The sequence below is a fragment of the Porites lutea genome, chromosome 3 (genome assembly GCF_958299795.1).
Source record: "Porites lutea chromosome 3, jaPorLute2.1, whole genome shotgun sequence".
Taxonomy (NCBI): Eukaryota; Metazoa; Cnidaria; class Anthozoa; order Scleractinia; family Poritidae; genus Porites; species Porites lutea.
In genome coordinates, this window is record NC_133203.1 from 24,684,347 (window position 1) to 24,707,419 (window position 23,073).

The 23,073-nt window shown below is 39.7% G+C and overlaps 1 protein-coding gene across 2 annotated transcripts; it reads right to left on the reverse strand.

The window, feature by feature from the left end:
* Window positions 1-428: 428 nt before the first annotated feature.
* Window positions 429-20,877, reverse strand: LOC140930760 (sodium- and chloride-dependent taurine transporter-like). 2 transcript variants are annotated; one of them, XM_073380473.1, is made up of 14 exons: window positions 20,806-20,877; window positions 17,486-17,637; window positions 16,388-16,515; window positions 14,794-15,070; window positions 13,956-14,088; window positions 13,009-13,143; window positions 10,910-11,013; window positions 8,707-8,831; window positions 6,039-6,151; window positions 5,519-5,656; window positions 4,823-4,925; window positions 3,986-4,086; window positions 3,145-3,312; window positions 429-1,134 (listed from the first exon to the last, which is right to left on the reverse strand). In XM_073380473.1, the coding sequence occupies exons 2-14, from the start codon at window positions 17,617-17,619 to the stop codon at window positions 1,042-1,044; spliced, it is 1,752 nt and encodes a 583-aa protein (XP_073236574.1). In that variant the 5' UTR covers window positions 17,620-17,637; window positions 20,806-20,877; the 3' UTR covers window positions 429-1,041. The 2 variants fall into 2 exon arrangements, with proteins under 2 accessions (XP_073236574.1, XP_073236573.1); XM_073380472.1 differs by lacking the exon at window positions 20,806-20,877 and having other exon boundaries at window positions 17,486-17,812.
* Between the last annotated feature and the right edge of the window lie 2,196 nt (window positions 20,878-23,073).

A 23,073-nucleotide genomic window follows, 5' to 3' on the forward strand; every position in this document is an offset into this window, starting at 1 on the left:
CCTAGAAAGGCCACCCCAGGTCACTCTGGATGGATTTGATTTGTACAGTTCCCAGGCCTCTATTGCTTGGCCGCGCGTTGATCTCACCCGCCCACTTCAGCGCAAGTAGTTTCGGCCACTGATTTTTGAATTCTCTTCTTCCGTTTTCACAAAGGCTGCTGGACTCGTTTCGCTAGCTGGGGAAGCTTCATTGGTTTCCATATCTGGGACAGTCCTTTTTTTCACAAGCCCAGTGTGTTTAGAAACACCTTGCAAGTAGGAGAGCTTGCAAGTAGGCTATATCATTTCTTAGTATTTGGTCGTATTTGAGGGAAAGTTCGAGTCCTCCCCTTGAAGCAACGCTTGGTCCACGTCCAACTTTACTTTACACATCTCAACCAACCCTTAACAATAAACAACACCATTGCACCAGTTACCCAGTTATTCAACGACGCCCAAGTATATGCTTCGCAACGCCTTCTTTTAATGCACTGGAATGATTATTATGTAACTAAAGGAATTTTTCTACTACTTATGTAGGGTCCTTTGATGACGTGTTATATAGGTAATCCTGAGGAAAACGTCGAGAGAAAACTTTGTGACTCCATTTAAAGCTGGCATTAGCCCCAGCAATTCCCAAACTTTTGGTTTTACCAACTGACTTGAGAAAGTCAGTTGGCTCTCATAGATAGATTAAGATGTTGCTGACGTCGTATCAAAGACATGGTCGCTTGGCGACGTAGGATGGATGGACATGGATCGAAACTTGAAAAAATTGGGTTAAGCTTTTCAAGGCTTAATGATATGCATGCAAAAATCACCAAAACATTCATAACTCTGCCCGGGGAGCAATTTTTTGCAATGACTTATACACAGATTTGACCTAAAACAGCAATATCGTCGTGAAATATCCCCTTCAAGCAAATTTCTGTGAATGTTTCCTATTAAGTTCATTTACCTCTTTTTTTTAGATACAGAAGCCTTAGCTTTTATTCTAGCATTCATTTGCTTCTTCAGAGAATACGCGCTGTATTCTATTCAAACTGTTGTTTTCGACGACTATTAGGCCTTGCTGCTTTCTTTGGGAATAAGTTGTGCAGTCTCGTTGTCTTCTTGGCGATGAAACAAAACGGGTATCGTCAATTCTCGTAGCCGCTGTAATAAACAAAAATCAACAACCACTAAATAATGATGATATGAGTTGATTTATCGCTCTCAGTGAGGAAATGAAATTTCGTTCTATAACGGTTTGAGTTGCAAAAGGTAAGGTAAGGTAAAGACGCACAAGAGCCAAAGGCCCAAACGGCCGGAGCTTAAACCCATTTCCTTAGCATGACGCATGATTAGAAGTATTGCGACTCCCCCCTGGAGAGGATGCAAGTGCATTACAGTGTATGTCACCGGTACCCATTCATACACCTGGGTGAAGAGAAACAAAGTTGAGTACAGTGCCCTGTCTAAGGAAACATCGCGACGGGCGAGGCTTGAGCCCCGGACCTCCAGATCCAGAGTTCGAGGTGTTATGAACTGCTCGGCCACACACGCCTCCACACAAGAGATGCAAAAACTAGCGATAAAGACAGTTAAGGTTATCAATGAAGGATACTGTGATATCGCTGAAATTAAATGGTAGGTGAATTTATGGAGGGATATTTTAACAAAATCAGAAAACCTTTTGGTAGTAATAAGCATTTGATTGAATCTCACATTTTAAGGGTTAGCTCTATTAATAGAAAAAATAAGGAACACCTCAAAACGATTTTCATAAAACTGATGTCTTTGTTTACTCGGAAACTACCTAGGGCCTCTTCTCAACTTGCTTTCAGTTACGGTTCATCAAAGACAGTCTTGAATTCTGAATTCCCGGTACTGTATTCTAGACTCCTTATCAATGGAATTTCTTGTCCTAACGCACGTCTGGTTTTAAAATCCTCTATCACACTGCCTTAAATTATGATTGATCTGACTGGCTAGTAACGAGGAAAGTGCAAGGCGGTGGACACTTTTCTCTATAGAAAATGCCTCAATGGGATGAGAGTTAAGAAAGGTCTTTAAATAGAGGCCTAAGGATAATCTCTTGCTATCTGTTTTAAAACCTCTCTCACTCTTAAGTACAGAAAGCAAACAGGTTATGTGGAAAATGTTAGGACAGGTAACAGCTTTCTCAAGAGTACGTCACTAGGGGGTAGTTAAGAAAAGGTCTTTGACCCTTTAAACCCTGATATCAGCATGGATATTCTCCAAACATTACTCAATACTCTCCCTCTGGCACTAATGAGGTGAATTTGTTGAACAATCAAGACCTAGTTTTACACTTGTCGATCATTTCCTATATTTTCACATCCTATATCATTGTTTGATGCCCACGCGGTCGGCACGAATGAAGGAGCTCTCAAACGGAGCTCCTGTTATAGACCGATTTCTTCGATATTTGTGTGTTTTTTGGCAGCCATTGTTTTGTTGTGTTTTTTGCTACAATTTTATCTGTCACCACTGTGTAAAAAAATATCATTTTATAGCTAAGCGCTCGTACGAAAACGTATGTTTATTTAGCTCCTAGACATCTTTTTTCTTATAATACATAATTTTATTTAACAATTTCTTCCTTTCCTTTCATTAGCCGTCAAAACAGGAAAAATTCTCTGTTGGATGTAATAATGATAATAATAATAATAACTGTGAAAGGTTTGAACCCAGGAGTCATTTCAAAAGTAGGTTGAGTTTGATCGTCCGGGTGAACGTAGTCCTGAATGGGACTGTTGTTGTTGACAGTGACTGACGTTTCAACAACCTGTGCGGTAGTCATCTTCAGAGTCAAAGTCTTTGACTCTGAAGATGACTACCGCACAGGTTGTCGAAACGTCAGTCACTGTCAACAACAACAGTCCTATTCAGGACTACGTTCACCCGGACGATCAAACTCAACCTACTTTTGAATAATAATAATAATAATAATAATAATAATAATGATAATAATAAAGGTTGAGCAGTATTACTGAAGGGAGAAGTTAGAGGCTAGTGACCCTTAATAAGCGACTAAGAATAGTCCAGTGCCATTGCTTAAAAATTTTTAAATCATGAAGCCGTCTGTCTATTTTAGCTCTGATGAATTATGCATACTGAGCCAATTGAGTTGCTATTGTTACAACAGCAGCAGATAATTACCTCTTTGATTGATCCAGTGGCGTTCATCAGTTTGCATATCATAACAGCTGGAATTAAGGATAGTGACGACAGGGTCATCAGCCAGCCAATCGCCTGTCCCCAGGCAGGATAAACATATTCTCGATACTTGAGTGGCTGATAAGTAGAAAGGTAGAAAACAAATACAGCCTAGAAAAGAAAAGAAAAATAAGTCAGGGGATAAAGAATTTGCCCCAAAACACTAAATCGTTAGTTAAGGACGGACCATTAGGAAACTTATGGAGGCGAGGCGGGCGGGCGAAGTACGAAAAAAAAATTCGCACAAGGGAAAAATAACCGGAAAAAATCATGCAGGTCAAGTAACCATAAAAAAATTTCATGCTCTGGCCTCAAATAAATCATGTAAGGGAAATGTAAACGAAAAAATATAATTTGGCTCAAAAATTCCTCCATCTCCCCCATAAATTTTCTAATGGTCCGTCCCTTTAGAGAAAACTATTCCAGAGACTAATTGGTGCTTTAGAGGACACATTTTAAGAGGAACGCCCTTTTTTACTTTTTTTGAAGGGGTCGTGGGTTGAGCTCTTTATTCTTTTGAAGGCTGGCGAGTGAATGATTCTAATCGACATTACGTGATGGATCACAAACCTATTTAAAAGAGGTAGGTCAATTGGATTGTTTTTTGACGTGGCGACAGATAAAATGCGTCTTTGCCTTGCCATAGTCTTGCCAGTAGAGTGAAAGAGCTACGTAGCAGAAATATAACAGATCACGTGTTTATTTCCAATGAGGCTACCGACTTGTGTTATTTTGTAGTCTGAGCCTTGAACACAGTTCTTTCAGAAAGCCATCATGTACTAACCAAACAAAATATTGGTGACAGATATTTCCAGCACCAGCCACACCAGGGATTGATAGGAAATCCCAACATAGCCTCTATGTTGCTATAGAAACGGTCACGACCTGTCCAAAATAAACAAAAGGAATCGCACACAAAACCAATACAAGATGATTACGAGATTAGTATTTTTTATCGACATAGTTGCATCTCTAAGAGAAGAAATAGTAACCTGTCATTTACTTCAGTGTTTGCTTGTTGTTTTTTACTCGCAGATTCTGAAAACATTCCTCAAAAGATTTTCAAACAAATTTTTCACTGCCTGCACTCAAGTTAAGACAAAACAACTTTTATATAACCACGGACGATCTTTGACTAATACATTTTGATCAAGATTTGAATTAGGGTTGCCATGGAGAGTTGGTGGGCTAAGGAGTGCAGAAAAACGTATATGCACTATTTCCTGACGTCTTTGTTAGCCTTCACTTCGTGTACCCAGGTTCCTTGAAACATTGTCACACTACTCACACACTAGCTGGGTTAGTATCGGTTCAGTATTGGATTGATACCTCTCTACATTAGAAATCCAAAAGTGAGCTGCAGAAAACAAGGTAGCCTTTCAATATGCAGTAATTTTGGATCAATACGACACTGATTCAGTAGTAGTCAATTTGCAATAGCACGTGTGAACTACCATATTTGCAGAGTAATATTACAAAATGGGAATTAACTAGCATGTCAGGGAAACAACACACAGTATAACAATGTATATAGCTGACCCAATGAAGGGTGCTTTGGGCATTGGGAAATGCTAGCTAGAAAGCTAATTTCTCTAGGTAGAAGTCCAAGCAGGTTTCTCACCATAAAACCATCCAATGGCCAAACATTCACCCAAGACAACTAACAACAGGACTGTTCCGGCACCACAATATGCGTCAAACAACTGAAACACGTACATACCACCCTAAAAAATAATGTTAATGTTGTGTCATCGATACTTCTAGTTTACATTCAAAGGCAAGGACTTATCACAATGTACCGACAACTGGCGCGTAAACGCAAATCTTACATTTACATTTTACACTTTCTCCTCATTAAAGTTGACGCTTCTCGTTTTCTAAACGATTTAAAAACGATAACTGAATGTTAAAAGCAGGTAACATGGTTAATTATTCCTGAATATTTCAGTCTTGCATTCCAGACTTTCTTTGAAGTGTGCGATGCAGCTGATAAAACTGAATTTCTACAAGGAATGTACGTGCTAATCAACACTTGAATTTTTCGTATTTGATGATACTATTTTGAAAGAGCTGATTAAAGCAGAGGTTACTAATTTAAACAGGCCCTTTTAGTTATGAAATAACTTATGTTATAACTTTCGGGTTTGGATTTAGTTTATAAAAAGCACGCTCACTGAGCTATTTACAGAACCTCAGCGCTAGAATCAGATCTTTCCTAGAAAAACATTTCACAACCCTTTGGGCTTCAGTTTGGCCTTCAAATAAGGAGAAGCAGACCTCCCAGGCCTCTCCCCAAGACCCGTCAATAAAGCTTTACCTTAGTAACCATGGACAATCCACAAAGGAACCACAGACTACACATCAGAGCTGTAAACAATTCTTTGCGGTATCCTCGTCTCAGATGTTGCGAGAATAAATCGACAATAGCAGTTATAATGCTTTCGATCACCACAAACTGTACAGAAGCAAAATAGAGACTTTTTTAATTTAGTTCAGGCTTTTGTAGGCAACGTCAACACTTAACAAACTACTTCAAACTTTAGAATAACAAAAAATAAATACTGACATTGATATTGAGTAAATTCATATGAACTTTAACGCAATAAGATTGGGTCTGCCAACACGAATTATAGAACGTTTCTCCACATTTTATACTTTTGTATGTGTTATTAAAGATTAACTAATTTCTCCATGTACAGGGACACAGTGATCCTGTTTTCTGTTTTACTTGTGGTGGTGGAAACAACACATGGGAACCAGAACAAAAAGACGTAAATAACTGAGTTATGACAACAAGTTGTATTTAAGTCTGAATGGCTTTGTTTTTTTCACCGTACCGCACTGTCCAGACCAAGCAAAAGAAACATGAAGAAAAACAACGCGGACCACAAAGGAGCCAACGGCATCTGGGCAACTGCTTCAGGATAAACTAAGAAAACAAGGCCCGGTCCTATAAAGAGAAATATAAAATTGTTCGAGGAGAGAGAAAGTGCTACCTGAGACGTGCTACCTGGGACGTGCAAACGAAAAATGGAAAAACCTTACGCAACTCCAAATTGGTAAGAATTATTTGTTTCTTATTTTATACTAGGTGAGCAGTTGTCTCTTCTAATAAGTTGCTTTTGGCGTTTCATCAGTTAAAAATACTTCTCATTTCGTTATATAAACAAGCTTTGACTGACCTTCCAATCATAGGTTTCCTGTTAGTCGAGCTTGCTTTAGCAGCAAGTACTCTAAAAGGGCAAGCCTTTCTTTCTTTCTTTCTTTTTTTTTTTTTTTTTTCCATGTGTGTGCGCTAAGAGGGGATTCATGGTCCCAGGCGTTCCTAGCGTAGACCGTGGAAACTGGGGATAAAAATCACGACGTGACTGAGAACATATAAACATTTTCCAGGGTGCCATGCACGTTTTGTTAATAAAGCTTTGGAAAGATTAATGCAGAAAGCGTTGATTACTTTGAAAAAAGTGAATACTTCGGGCGTTAAAAAAAATTAATTTTATGAGGATAACTTCGATAGAAAGGCAAACTGGTCGGGTGGGATAAACTTTCATTGTAAGTCTTGCGATGAGCACGCGATGTATTTTAGGCGATGATTGATATGACACGCCATATTCATCACGTATTTGCTCTTTGGCGATGATGTTATTTCTCTCGAATCGAGGCCCTTGGTTTTTCGTGTTTTCATACACGTGTTCTCAATCCAGTCAGGAGCAAATCGTCGAATACGATATAAAAAGTAAATATCCGGAAGACCAATCGACCGTCGATAAAATAGGACGTGAAAAACTTTTAGCGAGGAAATCCAGTTTCGGGTAGAATTAAACGCCTCCTCATTACCCGGCCTTCCTTTCAGGAAGAGACGGGTTATAAAATGGCCTGGGTTTTTCCTTTCGTCGTCAAATCGCCCCCTGCTCTTTAAAGCGCATGCCTGTACTGGCGAAATATCGCGTGATCGATTTCCGCAAATTCATTGGCTTAGAGGCAAAATCCTAATCCTAATCATAACTATATCGAAGGAAAGAAATATTCTTTGACTTTTTCGGCATATATGGATTAACTTGTATCGAACTCGCACGGAAGCGGCAGGTTTGTAAAGCACGTAGAGTTGTTTGATGCTAAAATTCGACATGATTTTGATCGATCAAATCTCATTGCTAAATTTTAATTTAACAATGAGATTTAAAATAAATTTGAAAGTCAAAGTTTACATGTAAGCTTATAGCTCTTTAAAAAATGGGCGATTGCTTACTGTCGAATTTCCATCTTGCAAAACTCCGTTTTGATCGATCCAACATTATTAGAAATTTCAAAATTATCTATTCTAGAAATTTTTCTCTTTGCTGTGTTCATCTACTGTACATTCAAACTTGCAATTAAAAGGATTGACAAATCGATTATAATATTCTGTATTTAAATTGGTTTCGGGATTATCGTCAACGAGGTACACAGTATAGGTTTGGGTTTTCTGTGGTTATCTCTGTGCTTGTTGTTGAATCAATACCAAGGCAATGGAATATTGACATATCCTTTATTTATTTACTTTTTTTTTCAGAGAAGATGAACTTGGTCCCAAATCAAACGATAAGTGCCGAACCACTTTTCGAAGTTTTCTGACGATGAATTAGCTAAAAGAAGATTTCGGTAGTTTGCCTTTGAAGTGCCTGTAACAGAGTGATAAAAAGTGAATACAGACCTTACTCATGGGAAGATCTGGGATTTTTACTCCTTTGTAGCAATTTAGCATGTACAATAAGCACTTCAGCAACCAAAACAAATTTAAAATCCTAGCATAATTATTCCAACCATTATGTTCTCTTCCTCTTCAGGGTGTTATTTCAAAGTTTTTTCCTTCAAAATATTAGTTTACTACCAAAGATTGTGACTGAAGCTCATGCTAATTTAAAGAAAAAGAAATCTAGCTTCAACACATCTTTGAAGCATAACATTGTTATGCACTCATGGTCAAGTACACCCCTTTCGAACGTTCGAGTCTTTCCAGACTGATTTGCTAGCCGTTAGTATTTTTTTCCAGTTATTCATAATCAATTCATCATAAAAGTTCATATGGGCTGTAGTGCACATTTTCCCCTGGCACTCTATCATTGTATGAACTAAAAGAAGGCCCGGTTCACGCACTCGTGCGCCTTGTTTCTTATCTAATCTCCAAGGAAGCTCGAGTTAACGCTTTAAAGAGCGTTCTTGTACGTCATAGGTTGAAAACCCGTAATTCTATGGCTTCTGCAGATTTTATGTTCATCTTTTGTTTGGAAAGTTGGGATGAATGAAACTGGAAAATGCTGACGTTAAATCGATCATATTTAGTGGCATCCGTCCATCAAATAAATGTGCGTCAAGAAAAAACTGGGCCTGGGCACTGGACGCTAACAAACGTACAGCGCAGGTGAAAGCGACTTCGCTCCTTTTCGGGGATATTATATATCTTTGCGTTTTTAAATTCCACCATAGCAACTCAAACCATTTTTTTTAGGTCGTGAGCAAACGAACCTGCCTGAACTACATCCTTGACCTCAACACCTTCATGTTTCGCCATAAAACCCAAAATAGAGAAAATCAGAAATCCGCCATAAACACTTGTTCCGCTGTTGCAGAGTGCGTTCCATATGCAGTCCCTGAAGGGGAAGAAAACAATCATTCAGCAAAAATGCACAAATTCTCAGCTGATCGCTTACCTCAGCTCCTTATGAACACTCTTCCGTTTTTATTGTTTTTAATTTGTGTGTTTGTTTTGAGGTTGAGAATTGTTGGGCTTTTATGTCAGTGTTTGCATATCCCCACCCAGGGGAGGAGGTGTCTCCAAGGAAATCTGTGGTACAGTCCGCCTGCCATTATGACGTCACGTCTGGCGTCGGTAACTTTCAAGATGGCGACCAAAGTGTTCATGGAAGAGACGGATAAAAACTTTTAGTTTATCACGGAAATACTGTTCCGATTTCTTGGATTTGGAGATTTTAAGGTTTCTATTGTCATAGAAAACTAGAGTTGAGTACTTTTTTGGAATGAAATGTCCAGTGGTGTTATGAATTTTAAAGATTCCTTTCTATCGTCGAGCAAATTTTACGGGCAATCATACCGACCGGTCACACTTTTGAGGGCCAGTGCACAGCAAGATTGAAGAGTTTGGACACAGCAATAGGAGGTTCATCAAAGGATGTATTATGCTTTACATTGTGCGTATTTTCAGCTCTTCAGAGCTAGTGGAACCCATATCATTCATCTCAAAGTTTGCTTAGCTGTAGCGTTGAAAGAGGAAGCTAAATGACACGTATTTGTGAGAGACTGTGAGCATTGAATCTTGTTGCTTAACCGCATTTTAATACTGTATTGGGCATACACCTGTAATTCTGTAATTAAATCCCGAAAAGCAATAAAAGGTTTCGTTTAATTATTTTTGGGGTGGGGGAACCCAGTGGAGATTTTAGGATAATAATATTGATGATTAAGACGATGTACAAAAGGCAAGTTTAACTTTCGCCAGTGGGTCGCTGGTGGGTGTTAGGTGTAAATAGACCACTGCACCACAGTGACACACATGATTTAAAAAATTAATTTTGTCAAATCAAAAAAATTTTTCTCTTCCATAGACGCTGTTTGAAGCTGTTGGAGCTGTATTTATCATGAATTCAAATATACATTTGAGGAAAATTAGCTAACGCGCGTATTTCAAAGCTATTTCGCATCGGGTTCAACAGGCCGACTCGATGTAGATAAACGATCGAACTAGCTTTACTGTTATTGGTGAAGAATTAGGAGATCAACAGAGGCCCACACTGGAAAGGAATGATATGAAGTTAGGTTAGAATAGATGAAATATAAATATGTGTCATCTGTGAATGGAACCTCCTATTCTGGAGACTAGACCTTGCCTATTTTAGGGAAAAAAATTTAAGTTTTGATGACCTTGCCGGTTCCGTGAAATAGATGGCGATCCCGCAACACGGCCCGTAAAACAAATTAACAAAATTATGCAATCACGGACACAAAATATCAAAACCTTTTACACAAGCAGATTATGGCAACACCAAAGCTCACACACGTTCGATCACTGAGCGATATATAGCGATACTTGCTAGCTTCTTAGTTTTTCCTCGACCTCGCTCTTCCAAATAACTGTCGAATCCCTTGCTAATTTGCGCAAGCGACCCGAGGTTCATGCCCGTTACTATGTGACGTCATACTGGCAGGCGGAGTGGGTCAAGAAACTTAAGTAGAAAACAATAGAGTTACTAATTCCCCCCCCCCCTCCCGGCCCCACCGCTTATCGTCACCGAAATACTGAAATAGTGTTGACAAACTTTTTTCAAAGTCTAAAAAGAGTTTCCCAAGACCGCCGAGAATTGGAACCTAATTTTACCTATTTCGTCCTTACATGGACAGATTATAAGTAGTTTGAGTATGATCGTCCGGGTGAACGTAGGACTGTTTAATGTTGACAGTGACTGACGTTTCGACAACCTGAGCGGTAGTCATCGTCAGAGTCAAAGTTAGTTGCATCACGTCAGTTAATGGTATTAAACTTGCCGTATACGTATCAAGTAAAACATGAAACAAGCAAAAGCTCGGCGGGGAAGAAGGGAGATATGACATGCGAAACGTAGACTACTAAAATGTAAGCCTATCGGGTACAATTCATCACCCGGTAAAGTTGAATTGTTCAGTCACATCTGTTTGTTTACTTGTTTGTTTGTACCTGTAAAAATTGTTGTAGTACTTATTGTAGCTTCCGAGTGCAATCAAGCCGCCCATTCCAATGGAATATGAATAAAAAACTTGTGTACCAGCGTCCAACCAAACCTTTAAAGTAAAAATTACTTTTGTCTGAGTAATGGGAATTTAACGAATCTACAGTTGCTAGGTCTGTGCCGGGCACACACTGCACACACTGCATTGCCCTTTTTGTGGATGCAATGGAATAGAAGACGAAGTTCACTTTCTTTTTCAATGTCCTACATACTCTATGATTATGAGTAAATTTTACTATAGAGTCAAGACTCTGATTCCAAATATTACCCAGTTACCTATAAACGGTTTGATCAATGAACTGATGAACTCTTCTAATTACTTTATCAATATACAATTCATAAAATATATTTCAGCTTGTTTTGATATTCGTGACAAATTATTATCAAAGTAACGTAATTGCCCTGTGTTGTAATTTTGATTGCTAAATATAGCTTTTGCAATACTGAAGGTGCTTGTATGGTCACGTGCTTGTATGGTCACGTGCTTGTATGGTCATGCAAATAAAGCTTGTTGTTGTCATTGTTGCCGGCCTGGGAGAAAAGAAAGGCGTTGATAAAGTATAGATTTAACCATGGACAAAAGGGAAGCTCTCGTGGAATCTTTTAAGAAATGTCTTTAAGTTATTCAAATTTAGCCATAAACAACAAGCAAACTATATCACGAAAAAAATGGACCTGAGCCTGCGATCATAATATAGCGGAGAACCTAAAATAAACTTGTGATCTCAATGTGTTGTACACCCTAGCCTGCGATACAGTAATGTGACACTGGTCAGCTGATGTCGTTTTTTGACGGCTGTTAATATATTGACCATAGCAATTTAAACACTCATTGTATATGCCTTCGACTACGCTAGCATGAAAGGTGGACGTACGTACGGACGGATGATTTTGTCAAAACCAAAATTTCCTGGATGCATAGATAACCATATTTTATTAATTTTGGTGCTTCGGTAATAAGCCTCCGACGCAGGCGTTTTTAGGGGAAATCGTTTTTCATCCCTCCCAACAAACGCCTGCTCAACCGAAGGCAACATTCCTTTCCCATGCTTAGCTAATCACATTGTACTTTCCAAATTCCAAAGGGCTGATAATTACTCGATCTGCATGAAACACTGAAAAACTTTCTAACCTCCAATAAATGTTAGATTCAGAGCGGCAAAAACAAGATTAAATCAAATTTTAGAATACTTCATGTACTTCATAACCTTTACGAAGGAAAGAAAAGAAGGAAAACGGTAACTTTAGGGTCACGTTTTAGACGCGTTTAGCCTGTCAACACTTTATTGCACAACTGTTTATTGGTCACTCACCACGCAAATTAAACAATGGGAAAGGAATGATGTTTCCGGCTGAGCAGGCGTTTGTGGGGAGGGATGAAAAACGAGCTCCCCTAAAAACGCCTGCGTGGGAGGCTATTCGGTAATATACCAAAATCTATTTTTGATAGATCTGCTTTTTTATGTCGCCTTTAATATGTTAGAAAGATGATGATGAAGTTGATGGTTCTACAGCCAACCCTCTCATAACGGACACATCCCTTAAGCAGACACCTAGAGTTGGTCCCAAACGTTCTGCAGTCACTGTCCTTGACTCTCTATAAGACAAACACCTGGCATTTTCTGTTTTTCCCATAGATTTCCGTCTAAGAAAGAGATGATTGTAACCTGTCGCCTCCGGCAACCTTTAGATTTACGCTGGCAAAAAGCTAGCGTTCAAAACGTCAGGCTTTCAATCTTTTTGCTTTAGTGAATAGACTTTATCAACTTTGTCGGTAAAACGAAATATTATGGAAATTTTGTCTTCTGTTTTCTTAAATTAACTACAGGCACAAATTTTATAAAATCGAACCTTCATATGCGACCACCACCCATAAGAGAAAATAAAAAACACCGAAATTTTCCGAGATAAATTACTATGTCAATTGGAACCTTTTGTAAACGACCATCTCTCGTAAGCGACTTAGTTTTGGGGGGACACAGTTTTAGAACTTCACATTGTTAAAACTTCTTGTAAGTGAGTTGTAATGAGCTTAGAGTAAAATCACCTGGCCATCTTTAAGTCTTGACCAATCAGGCTTGAGATAAAACTTGATTCCTTCTCCTGCTCCTGGCAAAGTAACGGCTCGGATCAAAAGAACCGTTATTAAAATATATGGAGCAGTGGCTGTAAAGTAGACAACCTGAAAAATAAGCCAAGTGAGCAGGTTCGTAAAAAGATCTTAATTCCGAGTCTTAATCTTAATGGTTTCAATACAATGAAAGAGAGGGGAGGTAACAGCTTTAATAACATGTTGATTTCATGAGATTGTAAGCTGGAAAATATTCAAAACGAAAAAATGTACCCTTCCTTGCACCCTCACAGCATTTTCCTTCGTATTTAGTTCCGAAATGGCATTTCCGACACGCGTAAATTTTAAAATTTTCTGGGGAAGTACAGACCCCCTTGTTGCATGGTGCTCTAACTTTTCTTCCAGTGTGTTTTTCTTCCAATCTCACGCTAAACCCCTGCGTCTGTTGAACCCAACAGAGAAAAGAGGTGATGACATCACAAAAACTGCTTCTCGGACGACTAACCCGGGCATTTGTTGACCTTACGTTGTCGGACATCGAGGAGGCAGCACCAGATAATTCATTTATTGACTTGAGTGGCAATGAGATTGAAATTGAAATTGAATAATTACTAATAAGAGACTTCCCCGAAGACGGAGTTTTTTCAGAGAATCCGTCTAAAATAGGCCTGAGTCGTTAACGTTACGATCGAAGCCGGAGCAAACCGACGAGCAAACCGGTGCTTATATCTCTTCACCAATTTGCACTAACAGGTTGATTTTTGGCGAGGGACCTTTATCCATCTTACTGTTTCTGAATATGCTAACCAATCCCATAATTTCGCAATTTTCAAGTTTTGTGACTTCACACTTTTCTTCTCAAATAAAATTGGCAGAAGCTCGTCGTATGAACTTGGCCTAACACACAACAAGTGTTTACTAACCTTGCCACTTGTCTTAATCCCTCTACTGACACAGAGGTAACAGATAATCCACGCCAACAACAGGCACAAGGCCAGGTCCCAGTTCACTGGTCCTGGTTCGTTCAGACCATTAGAAAGACGTAACACCCTGTAACTGATAAAGACAGAAATATTTTGCGCAAATTGTAAAAAGAAATCAGTTTCAAACGACAAAGCGTGGTCCGGAACAATGTACTGGACAGATGTCACTTCCAATGATTTCCTAAAACGTTTTGTCCAGTGTTGTTGGATTATGTTGAATCTGAGTGAGCGGGCTAAATAGTTTTTAACTCGTTTCAACCCGATCTAACATACAACATGTTGCTTGTTGGTCAAAAATTTAATGGGCTTAACAGCAGGTCGATCAGGTCGTTTTTCAGTTCGGTGTATTCTGTTTGCCTCTCCATAACGTTTGTGGTCAGTTTTGATAACCTGCTCTGCGAAGTAGGGTTAAATTTGCCCATATTTATATTTCTGCTTTCTTTGCCCAATATCTTGCTTATTTCAACGACTATTAAGCCTCGTTTTCACACAATTTTTGTTGATCTTGGTGTACCATTCACTGAGTTAATGTACTGTATTTTTTCCTCCAGAAAATAAGAACCTAATCAAGAACCTAAATAGCCTAAATTTGAGCTAATTACCATTTATTTATGTAAGAACCTGATTAAATTAACTTGGGAAAACGCGGGTGTTTAGTAACAGTAATTCTTCGATATTTACTTTGCCATAGCATTGTGCTCGCTCTTAGGCTAGCACCGCCCCTTTTAACTTCTCCTAAATTCAATTCCAATAGCTTTTAAAAAAAAAAGACACCTACTCCCAGTATTCCTGGATTGCCGGCACTCGCTTGGATACATTTGCTACCGTTAAGTTAAAGAGAGAGGTAACATTTTGGAATGTGTTGTTATGCTCTCCGTCTTGGTTGTGTCCACTATTGTGATCCACGCAGTTTGGCGTATTCCATTCGTTATTGCAGTGCGACCAAGGAAGTGTCGATTGAAACGAGGCAAACAGGTAAAACAACGACCACGCAAGAACCACAAGGTAGTACATAATGATCCAGGTCACTACAAGAACACTTGCATAGCCGATACCTAGTGAAACAACAAAGACAGCGCAAACGCACTTATCAGATTAGCCACTTTGAGGTTGCGGGAGACCGGTTCGAGTGGTTGTCAAAGTGCATTGTGGGACTGTTTTAAGGGACGAATTTGCCGCCATGTTGAAAATGCGTCCCCAAAAACAGTCCCACAATGCACTTTAAAACCATCTCGAGCCGGTCTTCCGCGCAACCTCAAAGGGGTTTATTGTGTAAACTATATATTTTAACAAGGTGGCCCATTCAGCTTAAAGGCTGGTATCAGTCCCTATGTCTTTAAAACTACTTTACATTAAGAATTTCAAATTACATTTTATAAAAGCTTGAAATACAATGAGCCTAAAATATTATATAATTTCAAGGAAATGTCATTTGAAGTTACCATAAGAAATAATCCCTGGGTCGGCGGTAGAACGACTAAATGCTCTCAGCGTTTGCTATGTTTAACGGAAGTTCAAAGAAAATTTTCGCGCCACTAAAAATAAGGTCCTTCTCACTTAATTAAGTTTAACCTTTGGTAGGGATTGCCTCATACGCCATGATGGCTTTGTAGTGTAGTTTTTATGAAAGTTCGGAAATCTTGTAAAAATTGATTTAAAAAATAGCTTGGAACTAATGAATTTCAGATGGGACGACTACGGATTAAGGCTCAGTTCCAGACGTAAGTCGGGGCCTGGATCGAGGTATACTGCGCATGATCATTCGCACGCGAGCTTTCCGTCCCCCGTTGTTCGTAGTGGCGATTACGTCAGTATTTTTCACATCACGTCAGCAAGTCACAACATCAAAGGGGTACCATTTCGAAATTATGGCAAGAGGACAGTAGCAAACCCATTGCAAGATAAAGGAAACTCTGCTGATTATGGATTTAGTACATTCGCTGAATTAAAATGTCAGCAGTGAAAAACTTTACCTTTTATAATTTGCATGCTTTCACTATATGCAAATACTCTTACAATTAAATATGTCTTGATAATAAGGTTAGCTGAACGTTGAAACGTCGTCTTTTTTAACTTTTTTTTTAATATGAGAAACATTTTAGCGCAGTATTTTTTATCCAAATATGTTTTTTAGTTACTTATTCTACATTTAAATTTTTGTTGTTATTCACAGCAGTTTGCTTTTTGTTTCTTCTTAAGCTAAGATGGCCAAAAAAGAAGAGTATCTTTTTGTCTTGAGTTAGAGTAGTGGAGCAGATGAGTTTTTCTTCATTTTTCGCCGCGAGATAACTGTGTCTTCACCACTGCGTCACCCTTGCCCCACGTGTGATGTCATGTGACTACTGTATTCACTGCATTAGGATTTCGGTTACCTTGCAAAAGTGGACAGATGTTCCAGGCAGTGATTGCTCCTTGACTGGTAAACTGCCCCAAGCCAACCTCCAATACCGTCACTGGTAGTGCGGTCACCATTAGGCAGATCAAGTAAGGAATGAGAAAACTACCTAATAATTTGAAACCATTAGTTCTTTTAGTTTAATCGAGTTTTAAAATGAGACATCATTTCGTGTAGACACTTTGCAGTGGCGGATCCAGAGGAGAGGCCCCGGCGCCCCCCCCCCCCCCCCTTACTCTCTTATTTAAACCAAACTGAGGCCCGACGAAAGGACGAAAAAAAAAATTTTTCAGCCCCCCTCCTCCCCTCATCGTCTGGATCCGCCACTGCATTGCTAGGGTATAGATTCTAACCCAGGCCTAACAGCCATGCGCTTGGTAGAGAGGGCTCAGTTTACCTTGTTTACAGACGCCCCCCCCCCCTCCCGGGGACGGGGATGCGGCGTTTGTAGAAAGGCTAGCTCAGTTATGACCATCTATGTATGGATAAATGGATGGTCACACTCAAAAAACAAGTTTGATGAGAGAAAACAAGATTGACTAGTCCAGAAGTGAAAGCAATCCGGTGTAGTGTGAACATGGTTTGGGTGGAAGCTGAATATTTAACAATTTTTTCTCGAGCCCGAATGGGCCCTGAGTCAATAGCGCATGAGGCCGAAGGCCGATTGGGAGCTATTGACTCAGAGGCCAAGAGAGCGAGAGGAATAATTGTGTTAGTAAAATCCAACTAGTTGGTCATAAATATCGTGAAAAAACGACTTTAGCTAGCAAAACGCGATTCAGCCGCCATTGTTTCGTTTTCAAAGCCGGCGTTTTTCGCTGCTAGTGGGCTATAACATATAGCCTAGTAGTGACTCAACCAATCAGAACGCAGCACTGATAAGAGACCATAGGTTGGATTTTACTAACGAAACATAACCTTAGAATTGCAATTTTATATGAAGTCTTTACCGTGACTGTGCCGCTCGTAGCTTCCGCCTTTGGCCGACACATCCCACCGCACGCCAAAAATGTTTCTTCTACCCAAGGAACAATGTAGCATTCTAATTGCAGCAATTGCTAAATAAAGAACCTACCTACCTCCACCATTTTTGAAACAAAGGTATGGAAATCTCCATATGTTACCCAAGCCGATGCAATAGCCCATTAATGCAAGAATGAAATCAATCTTCGATGACCAGATCTCTCGCTCTTTCACAACGTCAACCATTCTAAATCTGTAGTTGTTCTTTATTACGCAAAGCATGTGAAAAAAGTAACACAAAATGATCGTAATTAGGGACTTAAGCAATGTTCACACGATGCCAGGTAACGTTTCGTGCCGACACAAAAAGCTATTCGGTATCATGAAGGTGTGAATAGCAATAGTCCGTGACGACACAAGTCTTTCACACACATTGAACATCGTGCCGGCACAGTTGGCCGAGAGGGTTGGTGCATTAGATTCCAGTCCTCACTCCTAAAATTTTACTCCCTTCTCAGTGGGTTCCAGGCCTCGCTCCTACTTATTTACTTCCGCGACGTGCTGAATATTACACTGCGCCAAAGTATGGCACAAAATCTATCCGATATGTGACACTCCACTCAGTCGACCGTTCTTGTTTTTGAACAGAAGCCCTATCCAGTATGATTTTCGTCGCAGCCAAAAAGCTATTCGGAAAAGTGTGAACAAAGCCTTTGTTTCTCTTAAAGTGATGTTACACGAGACGATTTGCAACGACGATTTTTAGCGCAACACAGCGCTGCTTCATTGTTACGATATTGTTTCGAATGGTTGCAACATTGTTCCAATATTGCAACGCTCTGTTGCGCTAAACATGGTCGTTGCGAATCGTTCCGTGAAACATCACTTTTAGGGCTACAAATACAGTGGAACCTCCAGGGACATCTCCATTCAGAGGACATTTCTATTCAGGGGATACTTCTCTTGAACCCGAGGGTGTCCCCTGAATAGAGGTCTCACTATATTCTGTTAAGCAAGAACAGGGAGGTAGGAGTATCGTTAGAAGAGATCCTAATTTCCCAGTAAACTGCAAGCAATTCCTCGGTATTTTCGCACGGGCTTGCTTCTTACGTGCGCGCGAGCAAGGCAAACGGCCAAAACTGTGTTCGCTTGAAAGTAACGTGCTCACCCACGCGAAAATCCAGAGGGGCTGCTTACAGTCTTGCTAAACCACGCATACGTTCTTTTGGCTCGTCACGCAATCCTCTCCAACGTGGAGAAGGAACGCGTGACGAACCACTAAGAACTTCTGCGTGGGAAAACCTTTGCGTGGGAGGCCAGCAGGCAGGCAGTCTACCCTCCCTCACCGAGCAATGACAGTTTAACCTTTTAAATACGGTCACCAAAGGGACAGAGCAAGGTGTTCGTCTGTTTTTTTAGAGGTCACGATGATGTCAATTTTAAGTCATCATTGACAGGTTTAAGAGTTCAGTTATTAAACAGGCTAAAACACGTCTTTTAACACAGTTGTTTTAACTCATCTACCTGAAACCAAACTGTCGGCATCTCCTGCTCACGGTAATGGACTATAGAGTCCGTCCCGAATTTGCTCTCAGGTGCCGAGATTTCGGGTCCGACGTTTTCCGTATTAGAGAAGGTCGGTATCATAGCGTTTTGTCTTTTTCAATGAAAAAGAAACAAAGAAAGGAAGAAAATTTTTGAGAATTTTGACGGTACAAGAGAAATTGAGTAATTTCTTGGATATACAAACTGAAGGTGGAAAAATGGCTCACTGAAGTTTTTTCTTGGTTTTGATTTACTAGCGTGACTTAATTTGTTTTATTCGTTGGCCATCAATATTTGATGCCCGATTTTTTATTTGGCTGTTCAACTCTCCTATTTGACCTGTTCGATTATACAAGCAGATTCTAATCGGACAGGTCAAATTCGACAGTTTTGGTCTTGTATCAGCCAAGTTACATGTAAGCAAAAGATAAAGGGAAGTTGCGAATCAAACAGATTTGAAAATTTTGTTATTGACAAAATTAAGGGGAAAAAAGGGAACTGAAAAAGAATAAGAGGGAATTGCCCTGCCGCGATTGTGGACTAGGCACCGTGGCACCCCGGGGGGGCGACTACCATATAAAAGTGACGGGGATGCTTGTCAGCAAATTCAAATTAAACTCCTAAAGGAGACCAATGTGGGTGAGGCTTCAGCTTAAAATGACCCCTAAGGGTGATTTCTCTGTGGTCAGTGGCAGCGCATTTTTTTGGAAATTTCGTCATGCACAGTACTAAGCGATACCTGAATGGGCAATATATAGTATGTTTTCATCCCAAGTGAGACCAAAATCTGCAATTTACAGCCCAAAGCGAAACGACGAGCGTCCCCGTCACTTTTATATGGGAGTTCCCCCGGGCGTGGCACAAGCCCCTGCATATTGCAAAGTATAACGTCTAGACACTAGATAGCAATGTATGATCGATTGCAAAAATTGTAAACGCTTAACATCACAATTACCGTATTTTCTCAATTTAACGCGCCCGGCGTTTAAATCAAACTTGACCTTGTGGACCGGCGTTTGTTTGAATTTGAAGTTTATTCGAGCTTACTGTTACTATAGAAAAGTTTTTATGCCTTTTTCTTGACAGCCGTATATCTTGCCTTTATACCGTTAGTTTGTTATACCATAAATAAACGTCTGGGGGGTGTATCTACAACTTCCCCTCCAAGACCCGGCGTTTATTCGGGGCCCGGCGTTAAATCGAGAAAATACGGTAACAAACTAAAAACCACATGCAGTGAAACTTCCTCAAACATTCGACGCTTTCTCACATGACCTACGAACTTTTACTCACGCGACAGAGAGATAGATTTCATCTCATCTCTAACATCCACGGGCGCCGTTAAACAATTTTTTTTAATGAACACTAGTGAGCTTGAAAACTTGATTTATTTCTCCGACCGCTTTCTTCTGATCACACGGACTTCATCATGAAGTATAACAAGACAGAGCTAAGGAACTTACTTTATACCTAATGATTATCGGTAAAATCACGTTCCTGTTAAGGTGTGAACAGCAAAAATACAAAAAAATACATATTTGCAGGATATGACTATAATCCTTCGTTATTAACAAAATGTGCAATGTTTATATTAATTTCGAAGCCCACGACTTTAACGTTAAATCTGTGAGCCTCAAGCGAGCTGCTGCTTGTAGCATTGTAAACAAATTCGCATGTAGTAGTTTTTCGCTATGAAATTTTTCACAATCGATATTTTTTTTTGTTGTTTTTTCATAAAATGGACAATAAAGATCTCACGTAGAAGTCGATAGGCGGTTAGAAAAACAGAATTCCTTGTATACCTTTTTGTTGTTTATGATTAACTTTTTTAGAAAAGATGAAAGGCACTGTTTTACACGGGGAGTGGTAAAAAATTACTTTGCTCACCTCTCACTCCTTAAGTGGTATTTCTCCAAGCTCAGCCACTTTTACAGTGATAGATTCCCAAGCGTTATGCACAACACTAACCGGTTAAATTGTACTTTGTTCTAATTTTAACCCTAGAATGCATTTATATATGTCACGTGACTCTCTGAAAGTAGATTCACTAAAGTGATAGAATCATGTGGCTGGCAGTCCAACTTACTCCCCGTCTTAGCTCTACAAAATTCCTCCCTTAACCAAACGAGCTGTGTAAGCAGGAGAGAAAGTCAAACTATATGCTTAACAAATCTGGAGCTTTTCGTCTAAAAATCATTTACAGTTTTTGGCCTTTTCCAAAGATGTTCAGGGTGGAAAACTACAGACAATTTTTTTTCCTTTTTAAACAGAGAAGTCTACCACTCCTACTTCCATTTACTAAACGTTTAACACGTACTTCATGTTTTTAAAGTCAATAGCAGAGTAAATTTTGTTACATGTATTAAAACATGACCATGTACTAAATTGTAGGTGAAGCCCGCGCGGTTCGTTAGTTGACCTCCTTTAAATGTCAACCGCACGTATAAAGAAATTTCTAACATGACTCAAGATAACTTGGTTTTCGTTTGTGTATACTTATCGATAGAAACTAGATGCTTTGATTATTGATCGTGACAAAGTACTGGTGATTTTGTTGCCACAAATCATCTAGGGTGACGTAATTGTATTAGGCTAGTGACGGTGCACAAATTATAAGAGGCGAAAATCATGCCTGATCCGCGAGCAAAATTCGTGACCTTATAAAAACTCTCACGAGTTCAGAAATTCTCTATTTTCGAATCACCCATCATAAACTCTGTCTGCCCCCCGATTTTGCATAAACTGTTGTTTTCAAATGCTCCTGAGGGTACTGGATACTTCCGAGACAGTTGAAAACAATTAACTTTTGCAAATTTTAGGAGGCAAACGGAGTGCATATTAATCTGGGATTCGAATAAAGCATGGAGAGCTTCCTCTACAGGCTATAAGAAATAGTAAACCCTTGACCACTAATTACTGTGTGCTTTTATTTACCAGAACTTTATGTGCTTTTGTTTTTGTTTTGAAACTGTGTGGGTTTTTTACTCCCTTAATAAAAGCACTACAGTGCGTATATAATCACTCTGCAGGCCACACGAGTGTGACGCGTATCTCGTCATGATCACGCCAAGGCAGGTTTTATAAATCTGTTCTAGTCTCTCGTCCGTGAGCTTCGCGTGAATGTAATCCAGGAAATTGATTTATCGATGTCTAGAAGAACAGTAGCCTCCCACGCAGGCATTTTTAGGGGAGCTGGTTTTTATCCCTCCACTGGGGAAGGATGAAAGACGAGCTCCCTTAAAAAAGTCCGCGTGGGGGGCTAAGAGAACGGTTGCTATTGTTCAACCATCGTGGTACAATAATTGAGATGTACAGAATCGAGACGTTTCCGATGCTATGCGAAATTCTGATGGGAAGACTCAGCCATTGAACATCATCGCAAGACCAGAAGCATTATTTTAACCTGTAGATCGAAGCGTGAGGAAAAATACATCTCAATCAAGTGACTTTATCATGAGACACTGATGAGACAAATGATGGTTTATTTTAAAAAAAATAACAGAGTAACATGGGAAGAGTAATCTGAGGATATTTAGGTTATTTCGCTAAACTGCAAGTCGTCGATTCGCTAAATTTGAATATGATATTAACAATGATGATCCAACTCCATTGACTCCGTACACGAACATAGGGATGTACAAAGACGACTGAAATTGATCACGGTCCTTACATAGTACACCGTCCTTGGGGTTCTAGTCTGAAATTGGTTTTCAAAAATTAAACTGTGTGCTTAAGGTATGCCAAGGGCGCAGAGACCCAAACCGGAAAAATACACTGACATAAGATCAGAGGTCTCACTTACTCACATGATGGTAAAACAGCCCTTGATCCAAGCTAAGTAAAGAATGAAAGATATGGTACTCAGAGTGACAAAAAGAACAAAATCAGTTACTGCTTTCACTGACACGTCTCGCGTAAACTATCCCATTTCTCAACTGCAAGAAACTCGTGGCGAGCGTGAAGCTTCCTTCTCCCGTACATGTGTTCTGCATGCCGCGCGCTAGGTTCATGGGAAAGTAGATACAAGGGTCTTGTATGGCGATAAAGAAGAAAGGTTGTAGATTTTAAATTTGGCGATTAGGTAAGAAAGGCACGGTGTTTTTAATAGTGGGTCACGTGCCAAAACATTTGTATTATTGCCACTTGAAACCGGCA

What these genes read in the sequence shown, in the direction of transcription:
- LOC140930760 (XM_073380472.1), bottom strand. Translation starts at nt 17,655, where the DNA reads ATGCTTTGCGTAATAAAGAACAACTACAGATTTAGAATGGTTGACGTT. An exon ending in CAAGACTTAAAGATGGCCAG is followed by an intron (nt 11,014 to 13,008) that starts GTGATTTTACTC and finishes TTTACTTTAAAG; the next exon opens with GTTTGGTTGGACGCTGGTAC. An exon ending in GGCCATTGGATGGTTTTATG is followed by an intron (nt 4,087 to 4,822) that starts GTGAGAAACCTG and finishes TATTTTGGACAG; the next exon opens with GTCGTGACCGTTTCTATAGC.